Genomic DNA, 25642 nt, shown 5'->3' on the forward strand with positions numbered 1-25642 from the left:
CTTCCTTCAAAACAAAGCTTTTACTTCACTGGTCACAGATTCTTCATCTAGAACTAGAGTCAGTGCAACACTAGTTTTCAGTCTTAAGATACTCAACCTCAGAAATTTCTCTCTTCCTTCTTGATTCCTGTATTTCAAGTCATGGGAACTCTGTGTGGTAAATGGGGTGGGCGTTTATTTTATGAAAGACAATCTCTAATTCAGAACACCCTAAACTGGTCTGTGTGTGACCCAGAAACGCCACGCCCATAACCTGATGAATGTATTACACACCGAAATTCAGTCTTCTCTTCAGAAACGGGTTCACCCGCTTGCTTAACGTAATGTTTACAGCATACATTTTCACGAGAGCAAATTTCACACATCTGAGCAAAGTAAAAATTAACATATGAACCAACAAAATCTTTTTTCAGTGAAAAGTCTCTCAGTTTGGGAATCTTTTTTCACATAAATCTCCTTGATAGTCAAATATTGCATCTTACTGTTCATAAAGCAGGGGCATGAATAAATGCCCCTGAAAAGGTAAAATAAATGAAAACACATACAAAATTGTCATTGCTTATGAAAAAAGAAACCAAAATATCATTTCCATAGAGCTGAACGTGACTCACCTAAAAGTAAAGATTTGACTTTACCTCCTTGCTTCTGCCTAAGTGATAATGAAATCTAGTTCACTCAAAATTACATCAGGATATTTCCACTTTAAATAGTCTGCATAACTGTAACAAAAGAAGACTGGGAAAATCTATTAAACCTCCGCCTGGCTTTTATAAAGGATGTCACAAAAGCCATTCAAACAAGAGTTAACAATTTTTCCCCCTCAGGAAGATTCTATAACACGTTGGAAAACACATGTAAATGTCTCTAAAAGCATAGGACTGGATTTTTTTTAATCCCCCTAAGGTATAGCCAGGTATAGCCTAAATTCCTCCTCCCAAAATTCTAAATAATGTAGGTCAATTTAGTAACTTCAATCCATCGGATAGAAACAACGTCCTCTTCCAGAGCTGCTGAAGTGACCTACACTAGCATCCCCTTTTCCTTTAGCACAAGCTATTCCTGGTTCTGTTTTTCAGTCCATGTTGAAGACTCATTATATGATAGGCTTCTTATACGGTGTTCAAACATTTCGATAATTTGTTCTAGTATAAAAGGTATGGTTGTTGGCTAAATAGGCAAAATCGCTGGGGGACGACTGTAGATGACAGTGTTCGTTTTTCTTCTATTTACAGATCAACCCTTGTCAACGTCACCCCTACCCTCTCAACTAAATGGGTCTTTTCAGAAGAGGAAAAAACCAATCAGAACCCCCAGATGCTAAGTGACAGCGTTCCCAAAGCTCTACAGAGAAGAATCTCACGCCCTTTCTTACTGAGAACACTCTCTGTGGTTTTATAATTCAAGGACCACAACCAAGACAACTGAATGCCTTAAACGCAGGTCTCCGCCCTCGCTGAGTTAATTTATTCACGAAAGAAGGCATCTTAGCCTTTCAGCAAAATGGGAAGAAGTCAACTCTCTCTCCTCCCTTTTGCACCAATGAAAACATCAAAGTTATCAAGATCTAAAACGCTGCCGTTTCACATCAGAAGGAAAGAGGTGACTCAACACGTAGTATTATAAGGGATATTCCCGCTGACTGTAAATCTGTCATTGTTAGCAGCTGCTTTGAGATACTACTGTGATCCAGACACTTGAAATCCAGTTCAGACACACATTTTCTCATTATAAGTTGCTGTGTAAGTTTCTGCTAAGGAACACGCTGTCATGTTTGATATAATAGGTAATACGTTGCCTTTACGATACAGCAGGGCTGGGTCGCGCTGTGTCTGTTTTGATTGTATCAGGCTGGTTTCATAAAAGCTCTGATCAACTTGGCAATGGGAAAATGAGTGCAAACAGTGCAAAATGAACTCTCCCTGTCACTCTGGGAATCTGGAGCGAGTTTCTGGCTAGCTTAGGGAGCAGGGGAGATTTTAATGGAATTGAAGATTGTTGTACTTTTACTATTTCCATATCCTTGGGTGTATTTTGGATGTACTGAATTTTACAGAAAAATTTTAAAACAAGACGTAAGAAGGGTTTCTCTGTATAAATACTTGCCCGGGTTTCCTGCCACCACTACCAGTATGAATCGACATTATAACAAAGTATTCTACTGTGGCTGATGATCTCCAGCTTATATAAAGTAGAAAAATACAGAATGTTAGATTGGAAAGTAACATGTTTTATTTTTTTCTGGACTGCAGGTGAAGCTCAATTAAATATTTCTTGGGAAAGAAGGGAAGGGTGAGGTATGGTGTCACCCTTCACTGACACGACACCTTCCAACAAACCAAAACTCTCCTTATCTACACGTATTCCCTTTAACTTTTGTGGTTTAGTGGAGTATCATTAGACCATACATGACTTTTGTTGAATCTAAAATTATAGAGATGCTCAAAAAAGACACAGGAAAGGCTGAGTGGGTAACTAACAATGAATGCGAATAACTGTGAATTTCTCCACATCTGTACTCAGTTCTGGTGTAAGTTAACCATGGAGGAAAATACCACTGGTCATATAAGTTATTTAATATTCCTTAATTTTCACTACAAATAGGACAGGCACTTTCCCTAAAGGAGGGCTTAGGTATGCTCTAGCCATTGAAAAGTAGTTCACGGTTTAAACAGCATCATTTTCCAAATGTTACAGCTAAGTGATACCTTTTGACACCATTATACAGGAAGTGGACCAATGAAGATCTATTCCATTTGAAAAGAATTAAGTGGATATTAAAAGCCTCCTCAAACCACCAAAACTATTATTAAAGTGATCTTGAGACATGGGTCTTTTTCTATCTGTCTCCTAAACAACTGAGTTCTTGCAAAGCAGGCCGGGGGTGTTCCCAATTTCAGAGTTCAAGAAACTTAAAGCAAAGCAAACATTACCTTTCCAATTAGCCTGTTTCCAAATAAAATAAGGGACCAACTACATGTCCACCTACAGCCTATTAACCAAAACCAAAGAGAGGTACTGGTTCTTCCTATTTTTTAAAACTGTCAACTCTCAGAGTAAGGAACATTGTATCTGGCGTAAACTCTATAGTATCAGATGTTAAGATCTGTTAATGAAAAACATATAATAATGATAAGAGAAATCCTCTCTTTATATAAATGTTTCCCTTTGGATCAAACAACCCATCAGTACATTTTTATTCTGAATATTTAACACAATAAACTCTGTGTGTGGTGCACAGAACTGCAGAACAACAAGCCTTCCGTTGGTTTCCACTTCTCTGGGCCATGTGAAAAAGAGGAAGGACAAGTTTCAAAGTGGCAGGCAAAGAATGCCGAGAACCCTCGTTTTCCAGAATTGAAAACACTTACTTGGCCTTCAGTGTCTCCTCCTGAAAATTCCAGTGTGGGTCTTCCACCAGCTGTAATTCCCGTAATACCCTTCCAGGTTTGTAAGCCGCATTGATGATCATGCTAAGAACCTGTGGGGAAAGAGGAATCGCCGTGAACGTCAACTGCATCCATTTCTGCTAAAACAAGAATGTTTTAGAAACCAACCCGGTGACACTTCAAAGCTGTCTGCCCTGCACCTCCAGTCAGCAATGGGCTGGGATGGAGTCAGAGAGAACGCTTTGCAGCCTGGCACTAATGTGCTCCACACCAAGGGGATAGAAAGGGCGGTGAAATCCGACGCCTCTGCCTGGGAGAGTGTGAACCACTGGCCAGAGGGGATGGCCGGCTCTCACCAGTGTTCCTGGTTGCAGACAAACTGAACCATTTTCTCCAAAGAGCCATGGGTCATCCTACAACTGGATTCCTCTTCCGTAGCATCGGTTACTAAGAATTCCATTTTATCCTTAAAAATACATTTCAAAAGGAATCACTAAGATGGAGATGGGAGGTTTGTTCCAACGCTTCTGGATAAGCTTCAGATACTTGTACGGAGGGCTAACAAATTACCTGAAACTCACCTGACGCTGACCCCATTTATGGACATTTAACGTTAGGACATTTCTCAGAGACGCGAGTGTTTCGAAAGGAAGCCTGAGCGTCTAACACCATCTGACAGCTTCCTCAAGCTACCCCTTCACTCCCAAGTCCCAAGTGCGAGGAAATGAACACGTGGTCAGAACCACTGCAACTGTCCCAGAGGGACCAGACATCTCCCTTCTAAAGCCTCAACTTCACGCTCTGAGGCACTCGTTTCCCATAAGCAAATCCTCATTATCAATGACCATTTATGAGTTCTGGCATGCTCGTGAGCTGCTGTTATTTGGATAGAGAGCTCAAAAAAGTGTGAAGATGCAATGCAGCACACAAAGGAACACTGAGACCTCGGGGGCTTCATTCCATGAAACGCCCGTTCGCTGAGGATCTGCCCTGTGCCAAGCCCCGGAGCATACAGACAGCACACAGTGCCCGCCGTGCCTGAAGCCCCTCCCCGTCCAGAAGAGGAACGAGCCAGGCACTGAGTTCACGTGCCATGTTTCAGAGCCAAACCCCACTGAGAGAGTGAGAAAAATTCCTTATTGAGTTGGGAGGACACTGGCTATATTGCTGAAGCGCCTACTATTTTGTGAAGGAGACCAGCACAGTATTAACGGGAAGAAAGAAGATGAAAAGTGTGCTGCAGAAATTTTCAAGTCCCAGTTTTCATGTACCTGGTGTGTTCTGGAATGTAACTGGTGTGGTCTGCACCCTGATTTAATTAAGAGAAACAAAGCCTTCTCATAACTGAGGATTCGATCTTTAAATATTCTATACTCTGCAGTCAGCATGGCAACTGTCTTTTTTCCTTGCCTGGGTGGCATTTTGCTATGTTCCCAGGTCCCTGTAAAGCCCCATCAAGAGAACATGTTTCAGCCAAGACGCTAAAAGGCCAGGACACAGCAATACAAGCAGTTCTACTGTGTTTGTTTTCTCTATTAGAATAATCACTTGATTTTATTATTTACTGTCAGTACAATTTACAGAAACCGAGTTTAAAAATAAATCCATTTGAAACTGGCTGAAATCATGCACCAAGTGTTTATCAACAGACAATAAAATTTCAACTGAATCTTTTCATTGTGTTTCATTGAGAAAACCCCAGAGCTACATCTTATTTGCTGCATAGAGAAATGCATTTTGTGACTGTGAAAAGAAAATGCCTTCCAGAGTTCAATTCGGAGCAGAAGCAGGCAGCAATTAAATTGTAAAATGCATGTGATATTGAATAATTTTCCCCTGGCTTTTCCCAATGTCACATCATTTGTCTCTAAATTCAACAAGCTCTCTATAAAACTTTGGAATTGTGAGCTGAATAATTTATGTACCTGCCATCTTAGTGTATTATAGTTACTCCATGAAAATAACTAAGTTGACAGCTGTTATTATGACCCAAGTTAGACTGAATTACTGTACCTTGCAAAACATCAGAATTCAAAGTTATTACTCTCTTGATCACAAAGGGTAGCTCAGACCCTGCCCCCAATTAACTAACAGGATGTTAGCTGTGAAGCTGATGAACACTCTTCCCAATAAACTGGCATAAGATTGCTTTGAGTATCTCAAGGAGGAAATCAGTGCTAGAGCAATGCCTCACTGGATTTCCTAGGCTTCATGAAATGTTTATTGGGAACACGCTTCTACACAGAAGTCCCCACAGTAATCTTATAACAGAGAAGCAATAGCCTTTGTAAAGTTGGACAGATATGGGATGGGATCCCAGGTCCATCCCTTAGAAGCTAATCAAGCTTAGGCAAGATGCTTGATTGACTTTCCTCATCTGTATAATGGGGGCACTGCCATTTATGTGGTTCACAATGAAGGGGGTCAGAACTTGTCACCTCAAAATATGCCACTTTGGCATAGGATTAATTTTGCCCTGACACAACTGAGAAACAGTGACACAGCAGGAACTCTCTGCCCTCCCCCTTTCTGCCTAAAATACTGTGAAAGTGTTCCCCTCCCCGCTCTTGGACCAGGAGGAAAACAACCCTTGTCACTGGAGAAACAAAGATGGCCCAGAGATGACTCTGCACAAACAAATCTTACTAGGAAAAAAAAACCCTTATCTTCTGTTAGATTCCCGCATATACTTAACAGTCCTCGGAGCCCAGACCCCTTTCCCTTTGTCTGATCACCTCTCCACAATGTACTGTCTTTTATTAAAATGGTATGTAAAAATCTCAAGCCTAATGGCTTCTTTGGTTTTTAATTTCTTTTCTGTTTTCATTTCTTTCAACCCTTTTCTCCTGTTCATCTGTCTTTTGTCAGTTTAATTTACAGGCCCTACCCACTGAACCTAAGAGGATAGAGGAAAAGATTTTCTCCCCTGTAATAAGGATGTTATGAGAAATAAAGAAGGTAACAGCTCGGCATATAAAAAATGTTTAAGGGAGCCCTCTTCTTGATATCCAAGCAGTCCTCATCCACCCACAAAATAAACTCTCCCTGAGCCTTCATCTCTCTATTCTCATTGGCCTGTATTTATGTTTCAGTCTCGCACCTTTGCAAAATAAGTCTCCTTAGAAGCTCCTGACTTTCTTGCTACTGCCTCTTCTTCAGAAACCAACTTCTCAAAAAAAAAAAGTTCTATACTTTTAAATTCTTCATCTTCAATTCTCAACCCACCCAAATCTGATTTCTTCTCCAACCAGTGCACAAAACTGAAAGGCACCGATGACCTAATTCTCAAATCCAATTTGCGCTCCCCTCTCTCTGAACCCCCGAGGACTCCGACAGTGCATTCCACGGCCCCGTCCTGCTGCGCCTCTCGTTCTCCTACCTCTGCTCCATCAGGCGCAAAAGTTTGCTCAGAAAACGGTGAGTGAGTCAGTTACAGGAGAAGAGAGAAGGGTCATCAGAGGGAGGAAGAGACAAATAGAACAGAGCGTAGGTGGTGTCGGCAGGGGAAGAAGCAAACAGCGCCAAGCGTCTGGTACCCGGGAACCCCTCAGTGAATGCGTGTCTCCTTCTCTTGCCCCTCCCCTTTCAGGTACAAGGTCAGCACTCAAAGGATTCCGCAAATCGATGGGATTTTTTTCTGTTCGTGAAATCACGGAATTCTGTTATTTCCTTTCACATGCACGATCATGAAAACTTCTCCCCAAACACCGAAAGTAACTAAGATCATTTCCAACCTCAACTATATCATATGATTACAGTTATAACAATGTTGAAAGTGCAGGAAACAACTTAATAGGAAAATTAGTTCTCTGAGTTTTAAAATTAGAAAACACTTCAGGACGCAAATATGAGCTCCCACAGCTCAGGTTGGGCTAACTTAATGGCAAGAAGACAGGTTCCTGACCTCAAAGGTTCGTCATCTGTTGAATTCTAGTGGCCAGGGGGGGAGATGTCTCTTTAGGGCAAACGTTTAGAGAGAGACTGGCCCACAGGCTAACAGGAAGGAGGATATTCTCTCTCCGGCGAAGTCAGAAGAAGGATCTGGATGCAAACGAGCCCCCCTCACATGTTCACTGTTACAGCAGACCTTTCTGCTCTGCAGTCTATCCAAGAGCCACAGTTACAATAATTAGCTTTTTATAGAAATCGGGACCATCAAACGCCCTCATGGGCCTCAGAGATGATTTCTTTCAATTTCAAAATCAGATGAAATGGAGATAATTTTATGAATGGCTTTTTTAAAATAATAAAATGATAAAAAATTTCTCTTGCCTAACCAGCAATTTCTCCATCAGTAGGGCTTCGCCAGGTGGGTGGGATACATAAAGTGCGAGAGGACCAAAATGAGACAAGACTCTGATGTGAGCACCTGCGCTGTCAATACAATTAGAGGCCCGGCGCGTTGCAGAGCAGACAAGCAAGCAGAATTTTATTTTTGTAACTAGATTTAAGTGGAGAATATTAATTAAAACACGTCTCCAAACCCAAAGAAGGAGTTTGGGTGTCAGACGAACTGTAGCAGCTGTGCTTCTTTTCCCGGAGTGAAGTCACATTTATCCTACACCCCCCAGAGGTCCACAGTGTATCAATGGAATACGCAGCACTTCTTCTTAAACACTCACAAAAGTAAATGCCACCAAAAACTGAAAATAAAGGAAGATGTTCTCGTAAGAGAAAAGAGGAACCAGCAGGGTCTTTCCTTCTCTGCAGCGCGAACGTAACCTTCTAAGAAGCCAGAGGAAAGCACGAAACAAGCTTGGAAAAGAAAACAAGACTTTTCGAAGTTATTTACCCTTAAACGTAGGTGTTTTCATTCAGTCTCCTGAATAACTGACTGCTCTGGGCACGTCCCCAAAATTAGTGCAACTGCTGCATCTAATACACCCCCCAAATATTATCTAATAATCACTATGCTCATCTCTCCTTTGGTTATTAGTTACAAAAATTGTAATAAGAACAGTAATAATCTGACATGCTTTCCCAGGTGGACTCTATCGCTTGGGCTGAAACTGCCCTCTACCTTTGTTTCGATTCTTCACGGAAGGCTCACCTCCCCTGGACAACCCACCACCCGGAGAGCAGGCCCTTCCCCCCCAGGCTCAACGGCAAGGTCGGGGAGCCCAGCACTTCCCTGGTAGGCAGCCCCCTTCCCCCGGCACCAAAGTACTCCCTACTTTATCACTTCAATTTGATTAAAAGACCACTCTCCAAAGAAGGCTAGATTTTCAGGAATTTTCCACATCCCCCTGGAAGACCAACAGGAGAATCCCATCATACCCTGTACCTTCATTCAGCTTGGTCACCAGAAACGCAACAATCCTAGAACTTTCCTTCTGCCCAGAATCCCATTCCCATACGGCTCTGCACTTCCCCCTTGTCTGACCCAATCTCAAGCTCCTCGCTGCTTCCCGAACCCACCCATTATGCCCTCTGAGCTCATGATCCGTCAGCAGCAAAATGCCCTTATACTCTAGACTATTTTCCAGAGTATTCTTTTCCACCTGTGGTTTTCCCTTCTGCTATGGACTGAGTATGTCCTGCCAAATTGCTACGTTGAAGCGCTACCCTCCCCCATGTGACGGTACTGGGGGTGGGGCTTTGGGGTGGTTAAGTTTAGATGAGGTCGTGAGGATGGATCCTCCATGACGGGGCGCCCTTGTGAGCAGAGACCAGGGAGCGTGCCCGCCCTCTCAGATGCGGGGACACAGCAAGAAGGCAGCTGTGTGCAAAGCTTAGGAAGGGAGTCTCACCAACCTGCCCTCCTGATGGAGACTTCCAGCCTCCAGACCGTGCGAACCCACGTCTGCTCCCTAAGCCACCCAGCTCAGTCCGTGGCACCTTGCTGGAGCAGCCCGAACTCACTTGACACGGCCCCTCTCCCACCTCATCCTCTCCTTCCTCTCCGCTGGACTGTCGCCCTCTGTGTGTGAACCGGGGGTAACACTTCCCATCTTAAAGGAGGAAAACCACTTTCTCTCTCCATCTCTCATCTTCCTTCGTTCACCTCACACTCCTCTGTTTCCATTTACAGTAAAACTCCTCAAGACACTCAAGACTCCTCTTTCTCTCCTTCAGCCCCTCAGGAACCCAATCCAATGGGGCTTCCCTGAAACAGGTCTTAGCAAGATCACCTGAGGTGCCGGCATCGCCAAGGAGCTGTTCTCAGATGTCCTCCTATTGGACCCCGTCAGCAGCTGGCAGCGCCGCCCAACACTCCCTCCTCCGCAGACACTGCCTATACTTACCCCCAGGACCCAGTCTCCCCTGATCCTTCCATGTCCCCAACTCAAATGACGGTGACCTCAGGGCTCGATCCTTGGACTGTCCCCTTCCACCTACATTCACACCAGGGCGCACCTGGCTGCAAACACCGTCCACGTGCTAGCAAACCCATGGTCACCAAGTGTATATTTCAGACCCATACACCCACCTCCACTTGGAGGTGCAGTGGACAGGCTTCAACTGCCCGAATCAGACAGATTTACTCTGTCCTACGGCTCTCTCTTCTCCTCGATTTCCCTCTCCTGACTGTCAAGGCCTCCGTGAATTCTGTTACTCTCACGGTCCATATCCAATTCACCAGGAAACCCTCCCTGTATCCAAAACGTATTTGTTTATTTGTTTACTGTCCCTCCCTCTAGAACCTAAGCCTCCGAGAAATCAGGGACTTCATTTTGTTTGTTGTTTTATTCACAGTAGCTAGAACCATGCCTGGCAATAGGACTTTTCTGGAATTTGTTCAATGAATTTGTTCAATGAATTTCAAGATGGGCACTGATATTGGATCAAATTATTCTGTACATCTAAAACTTAATGATTGATTCACTCCAAGAATTTATTTGGTACCATATGTTCTATGTCAATGGGGGCCCAGGAGGCAGCATTTGCCACTGATTTTCTTGCTACAGAATCCTACCCTACAGTACAATAAGAAAGTTCAGCAAAAGTATCTGACCTTCTTTACAGGCAAATCATAAAACCTTCACAACAAAAAAAAACTTTGTACTTTTTTTGCCAACCTTCCTGGACACTGTCTAGCTAATTCCTGAACCACACATTATGTATGTGCTATAGTTTATACCACCCACAGGCTCGGTACACTATTCTCAATGGGTTAACATTCAGCATAAGCTTAAAACAACAGCAACAAGAACACCGGAGAATACTGTCCAGAGGCACGTCTGCATCTCTGATTTTGTTGACTGACTTAACTGGATGTCACTTAGGCAAGACTTTTCCTCTTTCCAGTATAACCTGAAATGCCTAAGTCCTCCCCCCTGAGGCTCTGCAGGGGGGACTGTCAACTCACCTGCGGGGCACATCTGCTCACCTTGACTCCTCAGCTTCCAGCACAGTGCCCACCAGTACATGCTTATGACTCAGGAATTGCTTAGGACCCGACTAAATGGATGAATGGGATGGATGGATGGATGATGTTTCATTGTCTGCTGGCTTCCCAGAGCTGGGAGAGCATCTGATGCGGCCATGCACAGTAATAGCTGCTGAGTGTCAGATAACTGAATGAAAGACCCTGGGAAGGTGCGGATGGACAAAAAAACAATACGCCTACACCCAGCAGTCCCCACGCCACTGACTTCTGCACTTTCTGAGGCTAAAGAGCTATGAAGACCACAGAAGCAGATTGAGGGAGAGAAAAATCTTACTCAATAAAGGTGAACATGCCTGGCTCCTTTGTGCCCTGGTGGCAACCCAATTAGTCACCCCAAGCTCTGGCATCATCAGACCAGTACTCAGGGCTCTTAGTCATTTCTGCAGTCACCGTTTGCAAAGTTCAACTAATCACAACCTACTCTCTTAAAAACCCAGGAAGGCTCAATGGGTCGTGTCTAAACCTTTGCATCCCTGGACCAGATGGTGATGAAGAGTACCAAAGTGACTCTTTTAGGTACATTAGACATAGATCGATAGATAACAATTAACGGATAGAAAGATGAAAGATGATGGATAGATGAATGGATGAATATGATATACAGAGATAAATGATAGAAAGACAGATATAGACAGATGATGGATGGATGGGTAGGTGGGTGGGTGGGGGGAGTGAGGGGAGGGTAGTGTAGGGTGGATGCGGGCACATGCGTGTCTCTGTATTTTACGAATCAGGAACAACTTTCCCCCCTTGGTGGAGGAGAAGCTGTGTCTAGCCTCACTTACTTTATCTTATTCATCTAGCCCATCGTATTCAGACTGGCCCCTCAGTGTCACGGTGAGTCAGAGGTCCCAAGCCTGGCGATCTCCACTAAGTGGGGCAGACTGTTGTGCTAGAGGGAAAGAAGCAACCAGGGAGGCTCATGGATCCAGAAAGTTTCCTGAGTGTCCAGGACTCATGTTGCTTTCTCCTAAGTTCCACATCAGAAAGAAAAGGCAATAAAAATCCAGTGCCATATTTTTTGCTTTTCCACAGAAAAGGCACAACCTGTCGATTTTCCCTCTATAAATGTTCATTTCTTAAACGGCTGAAACCTCGCTGCCCAAAGGCAGCAAGTGAAACACAGGCCACCCCTGCTGCTGAGGAGCAATTCCGTTACCACCCGTAGCTTCACGCATCGGAAGGTGATGTGGAAAATGGGAAAAAGGACTCCTATCGACTCCCCACCGAAAATGATACGTTTTTCTTTTTTGCTAAAAACAGAGGTTTCACACTGCAAATAATTTAAACCAAATAATGTTTAAGAAAAACCCTGGGCTCCCCCCAAATCTCTGTAAGGCACGTGGGATTTGATCCTGGCAGGCTGCCTTCAAACCTACGGCCTTTAGAGTTGCTATGAACACACAGACTCTCATTCTTCCTGAGCGGGTGTTTTCAGAGCCATTTCTGCCAGTAGGACCCTGTCGGTCGGTGTTCTCCCATCTCATTGTGTGTCTGCATTAGAAGCTGAACTTTCCATCGCAGGACACATGGACAGGAGTGAATACATCAGATGCACCCCACCACCGCTTCCTCCTGCGCTCACTAGCTCTCTCTCTCTCACACCGACACAGGCACAGAACGCCTGCCCTACTGCACTGTAGACAAAGTCAATACCACAGACCTGGCCACTCACAAGCTTGCATAGAAAGCATGAAGCAGAAGTTCTTTGAATGCCTCTGCGAATGGCCGACAAGACTCTACCCCACGATGCTGATGATCTCAGAGGTGTGGGAGGCTTGGGATGCAAAACCTCCCAAGTTCCCCGAGGGCCCCCAGGGACCTGCAGTTTATTTGACTTGGGGAGACCCTGGCGTTACTGGGGCAGGCGTGCATGGGAAAGTACTGGGGATAGAAAAGGACAGTCCTGGTTGGCGACGACCATCCTGATCTTGCGAGTTTCATTTATGACAAACACCATCACTTCCTGTCTGTCGTCACAGGGCCCATTCTCCCTGCGACTGCACCCGGGGGTCCCACAAAACGCCCCGGGGACCTGAGGGGCTGTGGATGGGCTCAACCTGACCCCTCCCCTCCAGGCTACTCGCTGGGAGCCCCTCGAGGTGACTGGACCTGACCGGGCTTCTGCTCTTAGAGGTTGCCTGCCCCCCTCGACCGCCCTCCTTCTGCAATCGAGGTCCCTACGCCCGCCCTCAACCCCACTTAAGCTCAGGACGCCCACTGCCCAGAAAGTGAACACGCGTTCCTCCTCCCGTTTGCCAGAAACTTCCTCCCCTCTGGTCCACCGCCCTCTCAGAGCTCAGGACCCCTCTCCAAAGGCCGGCTCCACACCCATGCCCACAGACCTTATGTATTTCTCGAAGAACCAGACAGAGGGAAAACAGCCATCACTCTACATTTTCCAAAGACAGAAAAACGTTCAACTACTAACACCCTTGATGGCCTGAAAAGGCGAACGTGCTCTGTCTTTGCTCCAATGCCCTCATTCTCTGTAAGGGAAATGCAATTTGAAACCATGCCCAGGTCCTGGGCTGAAGCAGGAGTATTAGCATAAACACTGGCTTGGTGGGACTTACATTTTTCTTGCACTCACGGAACCGAAGTGCTCGCTCTTTTTCTTTCCTTCTCTCCTGCCTCATGCATTTTCTGAACATCAGCAAAAAACGAGTTCCTGTCATCAGAAAACTGCTCTGGCCTAGCTTTTAAACTTGATGGCTGGCACCTATCAGAGGACTGATCAGGGCTAACTGCTGTTGAATTCTAAAAAAATTATGTAGGAAAGTAAACTAGCCAAGCCCCAAAGAGAGACTGATCCTAAGGCCACCATGTTTGTTAACAGGGCCCGCAGGTGGCCAAGGACCTCTCTGGAACCACTGGGACGTGGGTGTGAAACGGTCTTGCGGGGACTTTAAACAAGCGCATCCATTCACCAGGTTTCTGTGAGCTTCCCTGTCCCATCCTGAGCACCGGCAACAAAACCAGGCACAAATTCAGGCAGGTGACATGGCCATGGCAAGGTTGCCCTCAAGGGCTGAAAGCACTGGGGAAACTCAAGAGAGCCCATTAGGTCTAGGCGCTGTATTTCATACAGTGACAGATATCCCTACATGTAATCTGGGCTTGGTATCTTCTTAGACCGAATCTACCATCTGCGGGATCTGTGGTCTGTGCCGACTTAAATGCACAGGAAGCGCTCACTTGTCTAGGGGTAGTGTTCCAGCCGCCCCCACTCTCCGAGGCATCGGCCCTGGCAGTAAGAAGGGCCCCTGGGAATCGAGCTTGCTGAGCTGACTCTTGGGAAGGTCTCACGGGGTCTTCCTTAACCTTCCCCACCTGGAAATAACCTCTGCTGAAGCTGAACATCCTCACGGTTCTATTAAAGGGCTCTATGGCGAGTAGAAGCTCAATAAATAAAGTTTAGTCGATTGATAGAAGTTGACTTAAATTTGTTAGCTGATTTCCCAGCCTGAGGGAGTAAAGGCGGCAAACCTAAAAGGAACTGGGGACGTTAGAGGCTGACCCAGTGAGCAGCATGGTGAGAAATGGCACCAAGAAGAGAGAACGCTCACGAGCGGATGCGGAACTCAGTGTGTGTTCATTCGCGCGTGTTCACTGGGTATCTGCTACGTGCTCGACGTTGTATTGTAACAGCATGATACGAAGGACAGATGTTAATAATGGTGGGTCCTGAGTCATTTAGAAATGAATTATATTTACCATCCTTGAAGCAAACTTTGGATTAACCGTTAATAATTTTGGATTGTTGGATATTTTGATTTCTGTACTTATCGGTTCCCAGAAAGAATATGAGTGATCCAGAGTTCATTGCACTAAGTGAGCAAATTCTCTTTCTCAGTGTGCGTGTTAGGGATATGTAAATAGAATTGCTGATATCTTCCCCTTTCATCCTACAGCAACAAAAGAGGTGTCAACAGATAAAGGGCTCTACCCTGGTAATTCAGTTTTATATCTGGGGCTGGAAGGTGAGTTTAAAAGAAGTGACCCTTATTTATGTGGGGTTTTCGTGTTCTTTACAAAGGATGATGTCTCTGGGCTCACCCTGCAGGGGAGGGCTCGTCTCCTGCCTACCCTGTAAACAGTCAGATGGAAAGAATAAATACTATGGGCCAAGCTGGGGCCCTACACCATGTCTCAGCTGCTGGCTGGAGCTCACTCCCCAGCATTCCCCGATGGCCTTCGAGAGGGGCTGCCCCACCCCCTCCTCGGCCACCATCTCCCTTTAACTTCTCATCAATGGGATCCACTCGCCACTCAGGCTGGACGCCAGCCTTGCACTGTTTCAGAACGTAAAGCATGAAGGTGACAGATCTCAAGAAAAGCAAGTCTAAATAAGGACACAGGCAAAGCGCCCAGGACGGGGTCCTGGCCCGCAGGAGACTCTGGATTCGAATTTCTGCACTTTCCACGCCTGTCCCTATGGTCCTCATATTTAAGGTGCTGCAAGCGTTCCTTCCTGTTTTCCTTGCCGTGATCCCACCAATGCTCCAGGCTTCCCAGATGCTTTTCCGTCCCCTGGAGCAGGCTGCCCCCTTCCCCCACCCCACAGGCCGTGCAGGAAGTCCCCGAGATCTCCAAGCCCCTGAGCCCACCCTGAGATACTGACTACCCTGAAGATGCTATTGGCTTGTCTGTCCCTCCCATGACTGAAAGCTCAGGACGGGCAGGAAGCACCTGCTATGCATCTTCTACGTCAAATTCGTCTGAGTAAATAACAACAGCAGTAACCTGGTCCCTTTCTTACAGGGTTGCTTCTCAACTGTAACCCCAATTTTTTCTCTAAAACAGACTTTTTTCCGAAATATGAGAAAGTCTTTAACTGCGAATACTGTTGATGGCCTGAAAAGGTAAACGCATTCTGGCTTTGCTGCAATGATCTCCTCCTCTTTGGGCGAAATGAAATGTGAAACCTCACAGGGGCTCTCGCAAGGCAGGAACTGCACGGGCGCTGTGTCACCTGGGCTCCAGTCACCCACAGCTTCAGCCCCATATCCCTCAGGACGCCGGGGAAGCCGTTCCCAGGCAGCCCCTCTCCTCCATCCTGCCTCCTGGTGAGGCAGAAGGCCAGCCAGATTTCTCATTTTCTCTTTTCAAAACATAACATACTCTTCTATACCAGTGAATTTTACACCTCTACGTAAGGACCAATGCCGTCCTCCAGCCGCACGTGACCACCCTGAACTCCACCGGTGCAGCCCCATCTGTGCTGTGCACTCAAGGCGCCGTCACTTTGCCTACTTCAGATCAAGTGCCACATCCAGAGATCCGTCACATCCCCCCCTGCGCCCAGACCACACGCTCTGGTCTCCGCCGAGCCTTCACCCGACTGTACGTCTCACTTAGAATTATGTCATCTCCCAAATGGGCAGAGGGCAGGGGGTGTTTATTTCTTGACCTGGTACTTGATGCCGTGCCTGGCTCCCAGAAGTTGCCGAACACACATTTGCTCAATGGATAAATGGACGGATAAATGGACAACTGGATCGTTGTGCCCAAGGAATTAAAACACATGGTATAATTAACCATCGTGGTATAGTTTGATGTTTGGGGGGTGCTTTTTTGTCACAAAAAACAGGAATGTACCTACACAAAGGCTCAAAATCGGCCATCTTTTTAAACAGAAAAGCCATGATTCACAAAAGACTTCACTCAAATGTAGAGCAGCGTTTCCCTGACTCGGGGTGGAAGGCACATCCCTCCCACTAGACAGGGAGTGTTTCCAGGGCAGGAACACCATTTCTATCTTTGTACCACCAGCCTCCAGCCCGCAGGACTGAGAGGAAAGAGGTGCTTGGTACATGTTGCCTGCATGGACTCAAATTCCTATGACCCCCTTCTTCAGGGATTGTGCCCACGTGGCCACCACCCCGTGAAAACCAGTCCCCTGTGGCTGTGGGTGTGCTTTACCTCTTTAAGGACCAGCACGCATTTGCCTGGTCCCACCGACTGAGGCAGCTCTGCGATCCTCCCCTTGTTGAGGTAGGGGCCCGAGAAACACCTGTGGTTGATGAAAAGCTGAGGACAGCAGTACTTCCCGTTGACGGTACCTGCAGGGAAGAGAAACACAGCTGATGCTTTCGGACCGGAGAAACCTGCTTAACCCACTGTGTTGGCAAAACTACCCAGAGGTGCACTGTGTCTTCATATCAGAATGTTTTACATCCACAGTAATATCTTAGGAATCCTGATTCTTTTTTTCTACCATATAAATGAACCTTTCTGTTTATTATGCAGGATTCAAAACACACACACAAAACACAAAAAATAAGACAAGGACAACTAAGGTATCCTCCAATGCAGCTTAAAGAGAAAAACACCAGTTACACAGCTAAGTTCCCCTGTGTAACCTACCCCAGGAAATCCTGCACCCAACCCCCCAGAAAGAACCCACTACCCTGAAGCTGGCATTTACCATTCCCACGAGGGTCTAGATACTTTACCACACAACATATTATGTGTATCCACAAGCAATTCAGGATACTTAGGTTATTTTTAAAATATTCCATAAAGGTTTTCTGCAACATTTTGTCAGTTCAACATGAGGTTTCTGAGATCCACCCAAACGGGTAAATGTATATCCAGAAAATTCATTCACTTTTCACTTTGTGTAGTATTCCACTGTGTGAATATAACACAACTGAATTTTCTATTCTCTTACTGATGGACATTTAGTTGTTTCTACTTTTTAAATATTACCTATGGTGCTTTAATGAACACAACTGTGAAAATCCACTCCTGCTTCCGGACAAGAGATTCTTCCAGGTCTACAACAAGGGGTGGAACTGCTCAGCCACCGGGTCTGTGTATCCTGTTTTACTAGAAGCGGCCAAGCTATTCACCACAGGGACCCAAATTACACTCGAATAAGCACTGCCCAGTTCCTGTTTTTCTTTTCACCTGAAGTATAGTTGATTTACAATGCTGTGTTAGTTTCGGGTATACAACACAGTGATTCAGTCATACATATATATGTATGTATCTATATCCTTTCTCAGATTCTTTTCCCTTATATGTTATTACCAAATACTGAGTGGAGTTCCCTGTGCTATACAGTAGGTGCTTGTTGGTTATCTATTTTGTATATAATCCTGTGTATCTGTTCATCTTTGCCCCACACCCAGGCCAACCCTAGGTGTGGTCAAACTTTCTCATCTTGCCAGTCCATGGATGTGAAATGCGCCTCCCAGGGGCTTAACTCTGCATCTTCCTCATTAGCCTTTCTACTTACAAAGCAAAAGGGCAAGGTGCTGATCTAATTGTGTCTCAAGCTGCCGCGGGGAAAAAGCAGAACAACTAAATGGTGAGGTATCCCTGTCATCACTGGGATGCGTCCTGATGTCCTACACACACGGACTGCAGTCACACAGCCAGCTGACACTCATCCTCTCCTGCCACTGTTCCAAGTCAAGCTGCACTAACAGTATAAAACTTTCTTTCTCCATAAAAACTTGTTATTCATTTGGGATGGTGATTTGACAGTCTGGGAAGCTTTGTTCTCACAGGACTTCAACTGAGAACCAACAGGTAAGGAGGGAGACATGTTATTTTTCTGGGAATGAAACAGAAGGAGTAAAATGACAATTACCAACTCTGAAAGATGACATGGTTCTTTTAAAACCATTCTGAAGTTTGAATTTTATACAACAGGCCAAAAAAAAAAAAAAAAGTCCATAGCTGCATTTACAAGGAAATTTGGGGACAGGATTACTCTGCCCAGACCTTTAGGAAAAAACCACCTTAGTAAGTCTACTCACAAAACCGCTCTCTTTACTACAAAGAAAACTTTGCCTAATAGGATTCTTCCACGGTATATAGGTTTTAATTCTGGAATTCGGAACAGGCTTCGTTTTGGCTGGAAAATAGAATTCTTTATCAAATATATTACTTAATGTACAAACATGTCTATAATCAGATTTGTGGTCAAAGGGTAATTCACGTCTGTGTTTTTAAAGGTTACTGTAAGATGCAGGACTTTATACATTAAAACACATATACTGTTCCCAACCAGCTATTCAAACAGAGGGTTTTAGGGAACAATTCAAAAGCCCACAGGGACTTAAGGATTAACCACTAGTGTAAACATGCAAGTGCAACTGGCATACGATGTCCAAAAAGAAATGCCTAATAACGATATTTTCAACTCCTTCTTTTTCCACATGATTATTCGTGATACACAGTCCTAACTGGGCTCGTAATTTCCAAGTAACACATGGACCCTTTTCCTCAGACCAAGGGAAGTGTCTAGAGCTACTGACCAAGAAGCAGAAGAGGCACCAAGAATTTAGCTTAGAAATGAGTAGGTATCTGTAAATAAGCAGCAAGAAAAAAAGACAGTTGGCTCAAAGTTGAGTATTCTCATGTTGACCTAAGAATATATCCATGTCTCCAGTCACAGTGACATACTGGGAAGTGTCAGGGCGTCCTAAGTAGCTCGTTTACCTGTGGTGTCCAGGTGAGGGAATAAACAAAGGTCGTGAGGTATTTTCTCAACAGGCACTGTGGATGACGATCTGTGGATAAAGAAAAAACTCCCATGGGTTTCACGCTTTTGAAGAAACTGGTACCTTCCAAAGTCTTTTCATAACTTAAAGCAACTATTAGAGAAATCTAAGCTAAGAATGTGGTCAGATACAACGTGTGCATGTATAAGAACAGGTAAGATCTCTGGGGGCAAGTCTTACAGTAATTCCAAGAAGCCTATGGGTCTCCAGCCCCTGGAAGGGTCATCACTGATCACTGAGGTTCCTCTAGGTCACTCGTGGGCTTGTCGCTTGTTACAGAATTATAATAATGTCCTTAATTATATTTAGGACACGCAGAAAGTCAGCTTGCATTGACTTTAAGTCAGACTTCTCCTCATCAATGACCTTCTGCTGACTTTTGATTTCTGGCGTCCATGCTTGTGTGGGTCATGGCCGCACTGAAAACAAAATCTCCAAAGAAAATCTAAGAAGTGATGATTCTTAAAATATGAAGTAGGTTTATGAGTCTAATGTGAAGTAGGTTTATGAGTCTAAGACAGAAGTCTGTGCTGTTGTTCAGTAAAAAGTTGCTAAACAAATATAAAAACTGTCGCCTTAGGGGAAAAGAGGCAACTTGGCTTTCCCGGGGATGTACAGGCTGGCTGCGTAGAAACCGCATAGCTGGAAAACTATGTAAACTCCAAGTAAACGGAAACAAGAGATCTTAGTGGGGTCATCTATGGTGCTGGTTCCCAAAGTGGGGTCCCCCAGCTGTCAGATCAGCATCACCTGGGAACCTGTTACACCTGGAGATGCTCAGGCCCCACCACAGACACCCTGAGTCAGAAATTCTGCAGAAGGGGCCCAGCAACCTGTGTTTTAACGAGCTGTCTAGTGACAGATGCGAGTAAAGGGTGAAAACCACTGATCCACAGACTGCAAATTGAGGAGTCATGAATTCAAATTTGGCCTCCATGACGTGACTGTTAGCTTAGTTTTTCCTCTCTATTTCAATGTTATCCAGATAAAACTGGAGTGAGATGATTAACCTGAAACACTGTTAGAAATGTAAAAAGAATACCCAGAAAACTGTCATTTGCATCAAATAACAATGCAGTTATTATTCAATTTCATTTTATTTAAGTTTCAATTCAGGTACATGAAAAAAAAGCTGTTTTCAATTCCCTTTCCAACAGTCTACTAAGAAAACATAATGACTTGGTAAGGGATGTGTATCGTAGTATATTCCAGACATTTTCCAATATATAAGAACGTTACCAACAGTGACTATTTTCCAAAAATATACAGCCAGCCTGTCCACAGGCTGTCAAACACCCTCCTTCCTCATAAAATCACAATAGAAATGTGGAGTAATCTACATTTATTCAGCATCGGAGGGCCCACACATTTTCACATAGAATCTAATTTAATCTTCCTAAAACACCTGAGAAATGGGTATTTTACAGAGGAGGGCACTGAGATGGGGAGAAATAAAGCAACCTGCTCCAGCTCACTGGGCTGGGAGCGGGCAGAGCCGAGGCCTGGACGGGCAGCTCTGCGGGGCTCCTGGGGGCATTAAGAACCATGGGCACAGAGTGCCTTTACCAGCAATGCAGGACACTGGGCATCCTTCAGGTCGGCTGAGCTGGGAGGAAAGTGAGAAGTTACGATCTGGAGAAGAAACTGCTTTAGAAGCAAGACCTGTGTCCTGCACATAATAGATATGCACAATAAATAACAGGAGCTATGTGTTACTGTCCCCTCTACTACTGTGCTACGTGTTGACTAGCTCTCTAACGAAAACAGCCCTGTTTCCCATCCTCTTGAAAGACACTTCAGAGTTTACCACAGAGTTTTTGTGAAAAAAAAAAAAAACTTACTGTTTTTCTGGTTGCACAACTGCGATCTTTCTCTTCTTTTGTGCTGTAAAACAGGCAAAAAGGGAAAAAAAGAAAAGCAGCTTTGATAGCTAGCTAGGAAGAAGCATTTTTTAAAATGGTTCGGTAGGTATAGAACTGTCTGTTTTAAAGTAACAATTTAAAAACTGAAAAGTTATTTCATTCAGGCCACAATTTTATCTTAATTTCTTCTAGCATAAAATAGACTTTGACTTTTCAGAAATGAAATCTAAATAGAATTTAGTACATTTAACTTTATCACTACACTGGCTACTTTATTCTAAAATGTGCTTCTAATAAAAAGAAAAAGAGCACACATATCAGACCTCCCAGGAACACAGCTGGTAAGATGGATTGGTGTAAGCACGATTACCCAGATGACTTTTTTCCCCACAGAAAATGTGATAAGTCAAAAAATTTTACCATAGCAGCATGCTCCCAAATTAGGATTAGAGGCATGTTTATAAACTACAACTTTTTATCATTAAAAGGAGGATTGGTGCCTAGCAAACATATACGTCTGTCAAATAGTGACATAAACCAGCCAGTAATAAACTTGGGGTTAAGAACATTTCCAGTTTACATTTATAACTGGTTAGAGTCACCTTCACAAAGACAGACCAGAGCTTCTGGCATATATAAATTTGGGCACAGATAAGCCTGCATCTTCCAACATTAGCAAAAATTAATTCTAACAGAACTTCTAAAGCTGTCAGAGTTTGGCAGATTCATTTAGACTTTGCCTCTTCAAAGCAAAATGTACATGTGAGAAACAAGACGAAAACAAAAATAAATAAGAGAAATAGTGACTCAAATTTCATCTATTCTTGATTTTATTTAGTATCCAATCCCAGTACAGGCAGACCTCAGAGATATTGTGGGTTCGGTTCCGGACCACCCCAATAGAGTGAATATCGCAATAAAAGAGTCACAGGAATTTTTCTGTTTCCCAGTGAATATAAAAGTTATGTTTACACTATACTGTAATCTACTAAGTGTGTAATAACATGTCTAAAAAAATATGTACATACCTTAATTAAAAAATACTTTATTGCTAAAAAATGCTAACTATCGTCTGAGGTTCAGTAAGTCGTAGTAGTAACATCAAAGGTCACTGATCACAGATCACCACAACAAATACAATGATAAAGAAAAAGTTAGAAATATTGCAAGAATTACCAAAATGCGACACAGAGACACGAAGTGAACAAATGCTGTCGGAAAAGGGGCGTCATAGCCTTGCTTGATGCAGGCAGGGTTGCCTCAAACCTTCAATTTGTAAAAAACGCAGTGTCTGTGACAAGAGGTCTGCCTGTAATTACTACGAAAAAGTATGAACTCCGTGATCTCTAAAGTGAAAAATGAGTGTAGACTAACTTGCCTAACTCAGTCTTTGCTAATTAGGGTGAGACGCCTGAATCGTGTGATGTTTTGATGAGAAGCCACACACAACAGACCGGGAGGCGAAGCGCGAAACAGAGAGGAAACATCATTATGTTCAGCTTAACCCCGTGGGACTTCATCCAGAAAAACTCAAAATTCAGAATGCTCGTCGCCTCCCAAATCCACGTGAAGGAAGGAGGAAGAGGATCAGGGCACAGATTTCTGTCTGAGGCACAGGGGGTCGGGCCCAAACCCGGAGAACCCGGGGAGAACCTGCCCAGTGGCTGTGGAGGCTGAGAGCCAAGGAACCGCATCATTTTAAGTGAGGATAAAAGAAGAAGAAAAAGAATGCCCTTGAGACTGAAATAATTATTCTAAGCTCAGATTTTTAGAAATATTTTAAAGTGAGGGACAGTGACGTCACTGTTATTGGATCAGATCCAGCGTGCAGTATGGGGTACAGAAGGATTCCTTAAAATCCGCCTCTGTCTATAACCTGGGCCCCCTACTTTGATTCACACGGATAATGCCCCGTCCAACTCGTAATGAATATGCAGTAGGTCTCTTAAGTGTCCTTCAAAATCTGTTGACATCAGGGAACAGGAAGCCGACTATGGGATGGAACTCTCTTTATGGCAAAGTTCTGAGCATCTACGTAAGCGACCTTATGGTAGGATGCCACAAAGAAGTCAGCCAGCATATAAATTAACAAAGAAAACATTAGAAATATACTATATTTCACAAAAATTAAAGCCCCTTATCTTTAAGGACTCACACTTTAAAATAATACTTCTGTTACCCATTAGGGGGGAGTAATAAATGCCGAGATTGATTAGGTTTCAAGATTTTTAAATGGTTACCATTCCAGGAAAATGACCTACAATAATATATGTTAAAACACACACTTATATGTATTTAAGTGGTATGTGTGTGTGTGTGTGTGTGTGTGTGTATGTGATGCTGTGTGGTTTAATTACTAATATTGTTTTAATTTGGCACTTTTGTGATCAGAAGATGCGATATAATGCACTTTTCAAAGTCCAGTTGAAATCTCACTGGTTTAGTTAGTGCTCAGAGTAGTTAAGTGTTTATATCTATGTCAGTAAATTATTGGGACCAATTATGATTATTTTGGGGTAAACCTCATGAGGAAAAGTAGTTCTTTCTCAGATATGATCATACAAACGTATAGTATTTAGCTGAAACTTTTTCTAATCAAGATCATGAATTGTACACAAAACGGGGAGTGAAGATTCCAGATCCTCTCTCTGTGCCTCATCATGTGACTTAGTTTGTCAACCAGGGAAATGCTTCCGCATATTCATCTCACGCAGACATTTAAAGGATAAATGAGACAAAAGTACTGGTGCTCTGTGTGAAATCAACAACCTTTTTTGATTTTTACAATTTGGCTCCACTAACTATCTTTACCAAACTGCCTGTTTATTCACCCAAGTCCCAGATGCTACCCAGTTGGGCTCCGAGCAGGGCGATACTTACAGACTGTCTTGTGTGGTGTGGTCAGAGGGTAGGAGTTGGCTTCACACCAGCCCACGGGGAAGATGTCCATGGATTCAACGTCAACAATGAACTCTGGAGCCGGACTCTGCAGGCCTGCAAGGAGTCAAGACAGCAGGTGCAAACAGGTTTTACCAACAAAGACACAGAAGAAGGAGGGAAAATACAGGGCACCCCTGAGACGGAAGAAGACATTCCTCTGAATGTTAAACACAAAGCTGACAGTATCTTACAACAGATACAAATGCCTGAAATGTAAAGTAGCAGGAGTACAAGGTATTCACATGAAGCAGGGGTCTGGAAAGGAGAGCTACTTCCCCCTGAAAATGGGAGGAAGAGGAAGGAATCTGGGGACAATTGGCATCTAAGCCAGAAAGGCTAGAAGGAACAAGCGTCCTTCTTTCTTAAGAACAGCTTTGAAATTAAGGAAGGTGGTCCAGCTTGTGGGGTGGAAGCAACAAGACTTCTTCACCCAACACCAAGCAGAGGTCAACCTTCTTCCAATGAAAGTTAAATGCTCCAGTTAAAAGGAACTAGTAGGGCTCAGTAACACTAGTTATTAAGTAGTGATCATCAAGGCACAATTTCCTAGGGAACGTGCTCGTTTATCCTGTGATGGAAGTCACTTATTTTGAACCCAGTTTGCAGTCTGCATACTTTCGCCATTTCACACAAAAATCACTTATACAGGAATGTCTCTTTAGTGGGGATCTGCCTACGTATCACCTCCTGTTTCATAATCATAATGATGCCTGTGATAAATCAGCATCACAGCTGAGAGACTGAAAGAGAGAAAAGATCTGGATGTAATATGAGCAAAGGTTCCAAGAAACTCTGCTTACTGAGAGAGTAAATTTAGAACCCAGCAAACTAGTGAAAAGAAGGACTAGTTCTACACCGAATCAATAGCTCTTTAAAAACACACTTTGAGGGAAGACACTCTTGAACTAAGAATCAAAAGATAAGAAAGAGCTCTATTAACAGAATGCCTCCCTGGCTCTGACCACTTAATCTTGCTGTGCTTTGGTTTCTTCACTGCCAATCAAGACGAAAATAACACTAGAAACTCCATCACACGTCATTTGATGACTTTGGAATAGCATCCCCCTCAAAACATAACTTCCTGAAGCTCAATACCAGCAAACACAAAATGTCCTAACCATTTTAGCTACGCTGGCTCCTAGAGTACGTTATTTGATAAAGGTAGGTACCCAGTTTAGCGCTAAAACGTTATTTTGGTGTAGACAAAGTGCCCTGAACACTCCGACAGTGGATACTTACACATACGTATTATCATCAACACTAGTCACGCTGAACTTTTGATTTGTTCTCAGAGAAAAGTCATTACTGTGATTATCAATCCTAACTTCCTTTTCACTGAATTCTCCTATAATTTGAAGGATATATAAGCTACAAGAACGCAAGGAGGTTTATAGGGATTATTTTCCAACACAGTTGACTGAAAGAAAGCATTTCTGCCTTGTATTACATGACTCAGACAATATTTAATCTATTTGCCAAAGAAATCATCAAATAAACAAGAAGACGTCCAAAACAGACAAAAGGTAAAGAAACTCTCCAAGTAGC

The 25642-nt window shown here is 43.9% G+C and overlaps 1 protein-coding gene across 1 annotated transcript in view; it reads right to left on the reverse strand.

Moving 5' to 3' along the window:
* SFMBT2 (Scm like with four mbt domains 2) overlaps positions 1-25642 on the reverse strand; it is a 216627-nt gene that overhangs the window by 16741 nt on the left and 174244 nt on the right. The window contains exons 12-16 of the mRNA XM_068538343.1: positions 24038-24151; positions 21137-21179; positions 19234-19304; positions 16702-16841; positions 3369-3478 (exon numbers count right to left, since the gene is read on the reverse strand). Coding sequence (XP_068394444.1) covers positions 3369-3478; positions 16702-16841; positions 19234-19304; positions 21137-21179; positions 24038-24151 — 478 coding nt within the window. The remainder of the gene's footprint in view (positions 1-3368; positions 3479-16701; positions 16842-19233; positions 19305-21136; positions 21180-24037; positions 24152-25642) is intronic.

The sequence above is a fragment of the Eschrichtius robustus genome, chromosome 1 (genome assembly GCF_028021215.1).
Source record: "Eschrichtius robustus isolate mEscRob2 chromosome 1, mEscRob2.pri, whole genome shotgun sequence".
Classification (NCBI taxonomy): Eukaryota; Metazoa; Chordata; class Mammalia; order Artiodactyla; family Eschrichtiidae; genus Eschrichtius; species Eschrichtius robustus.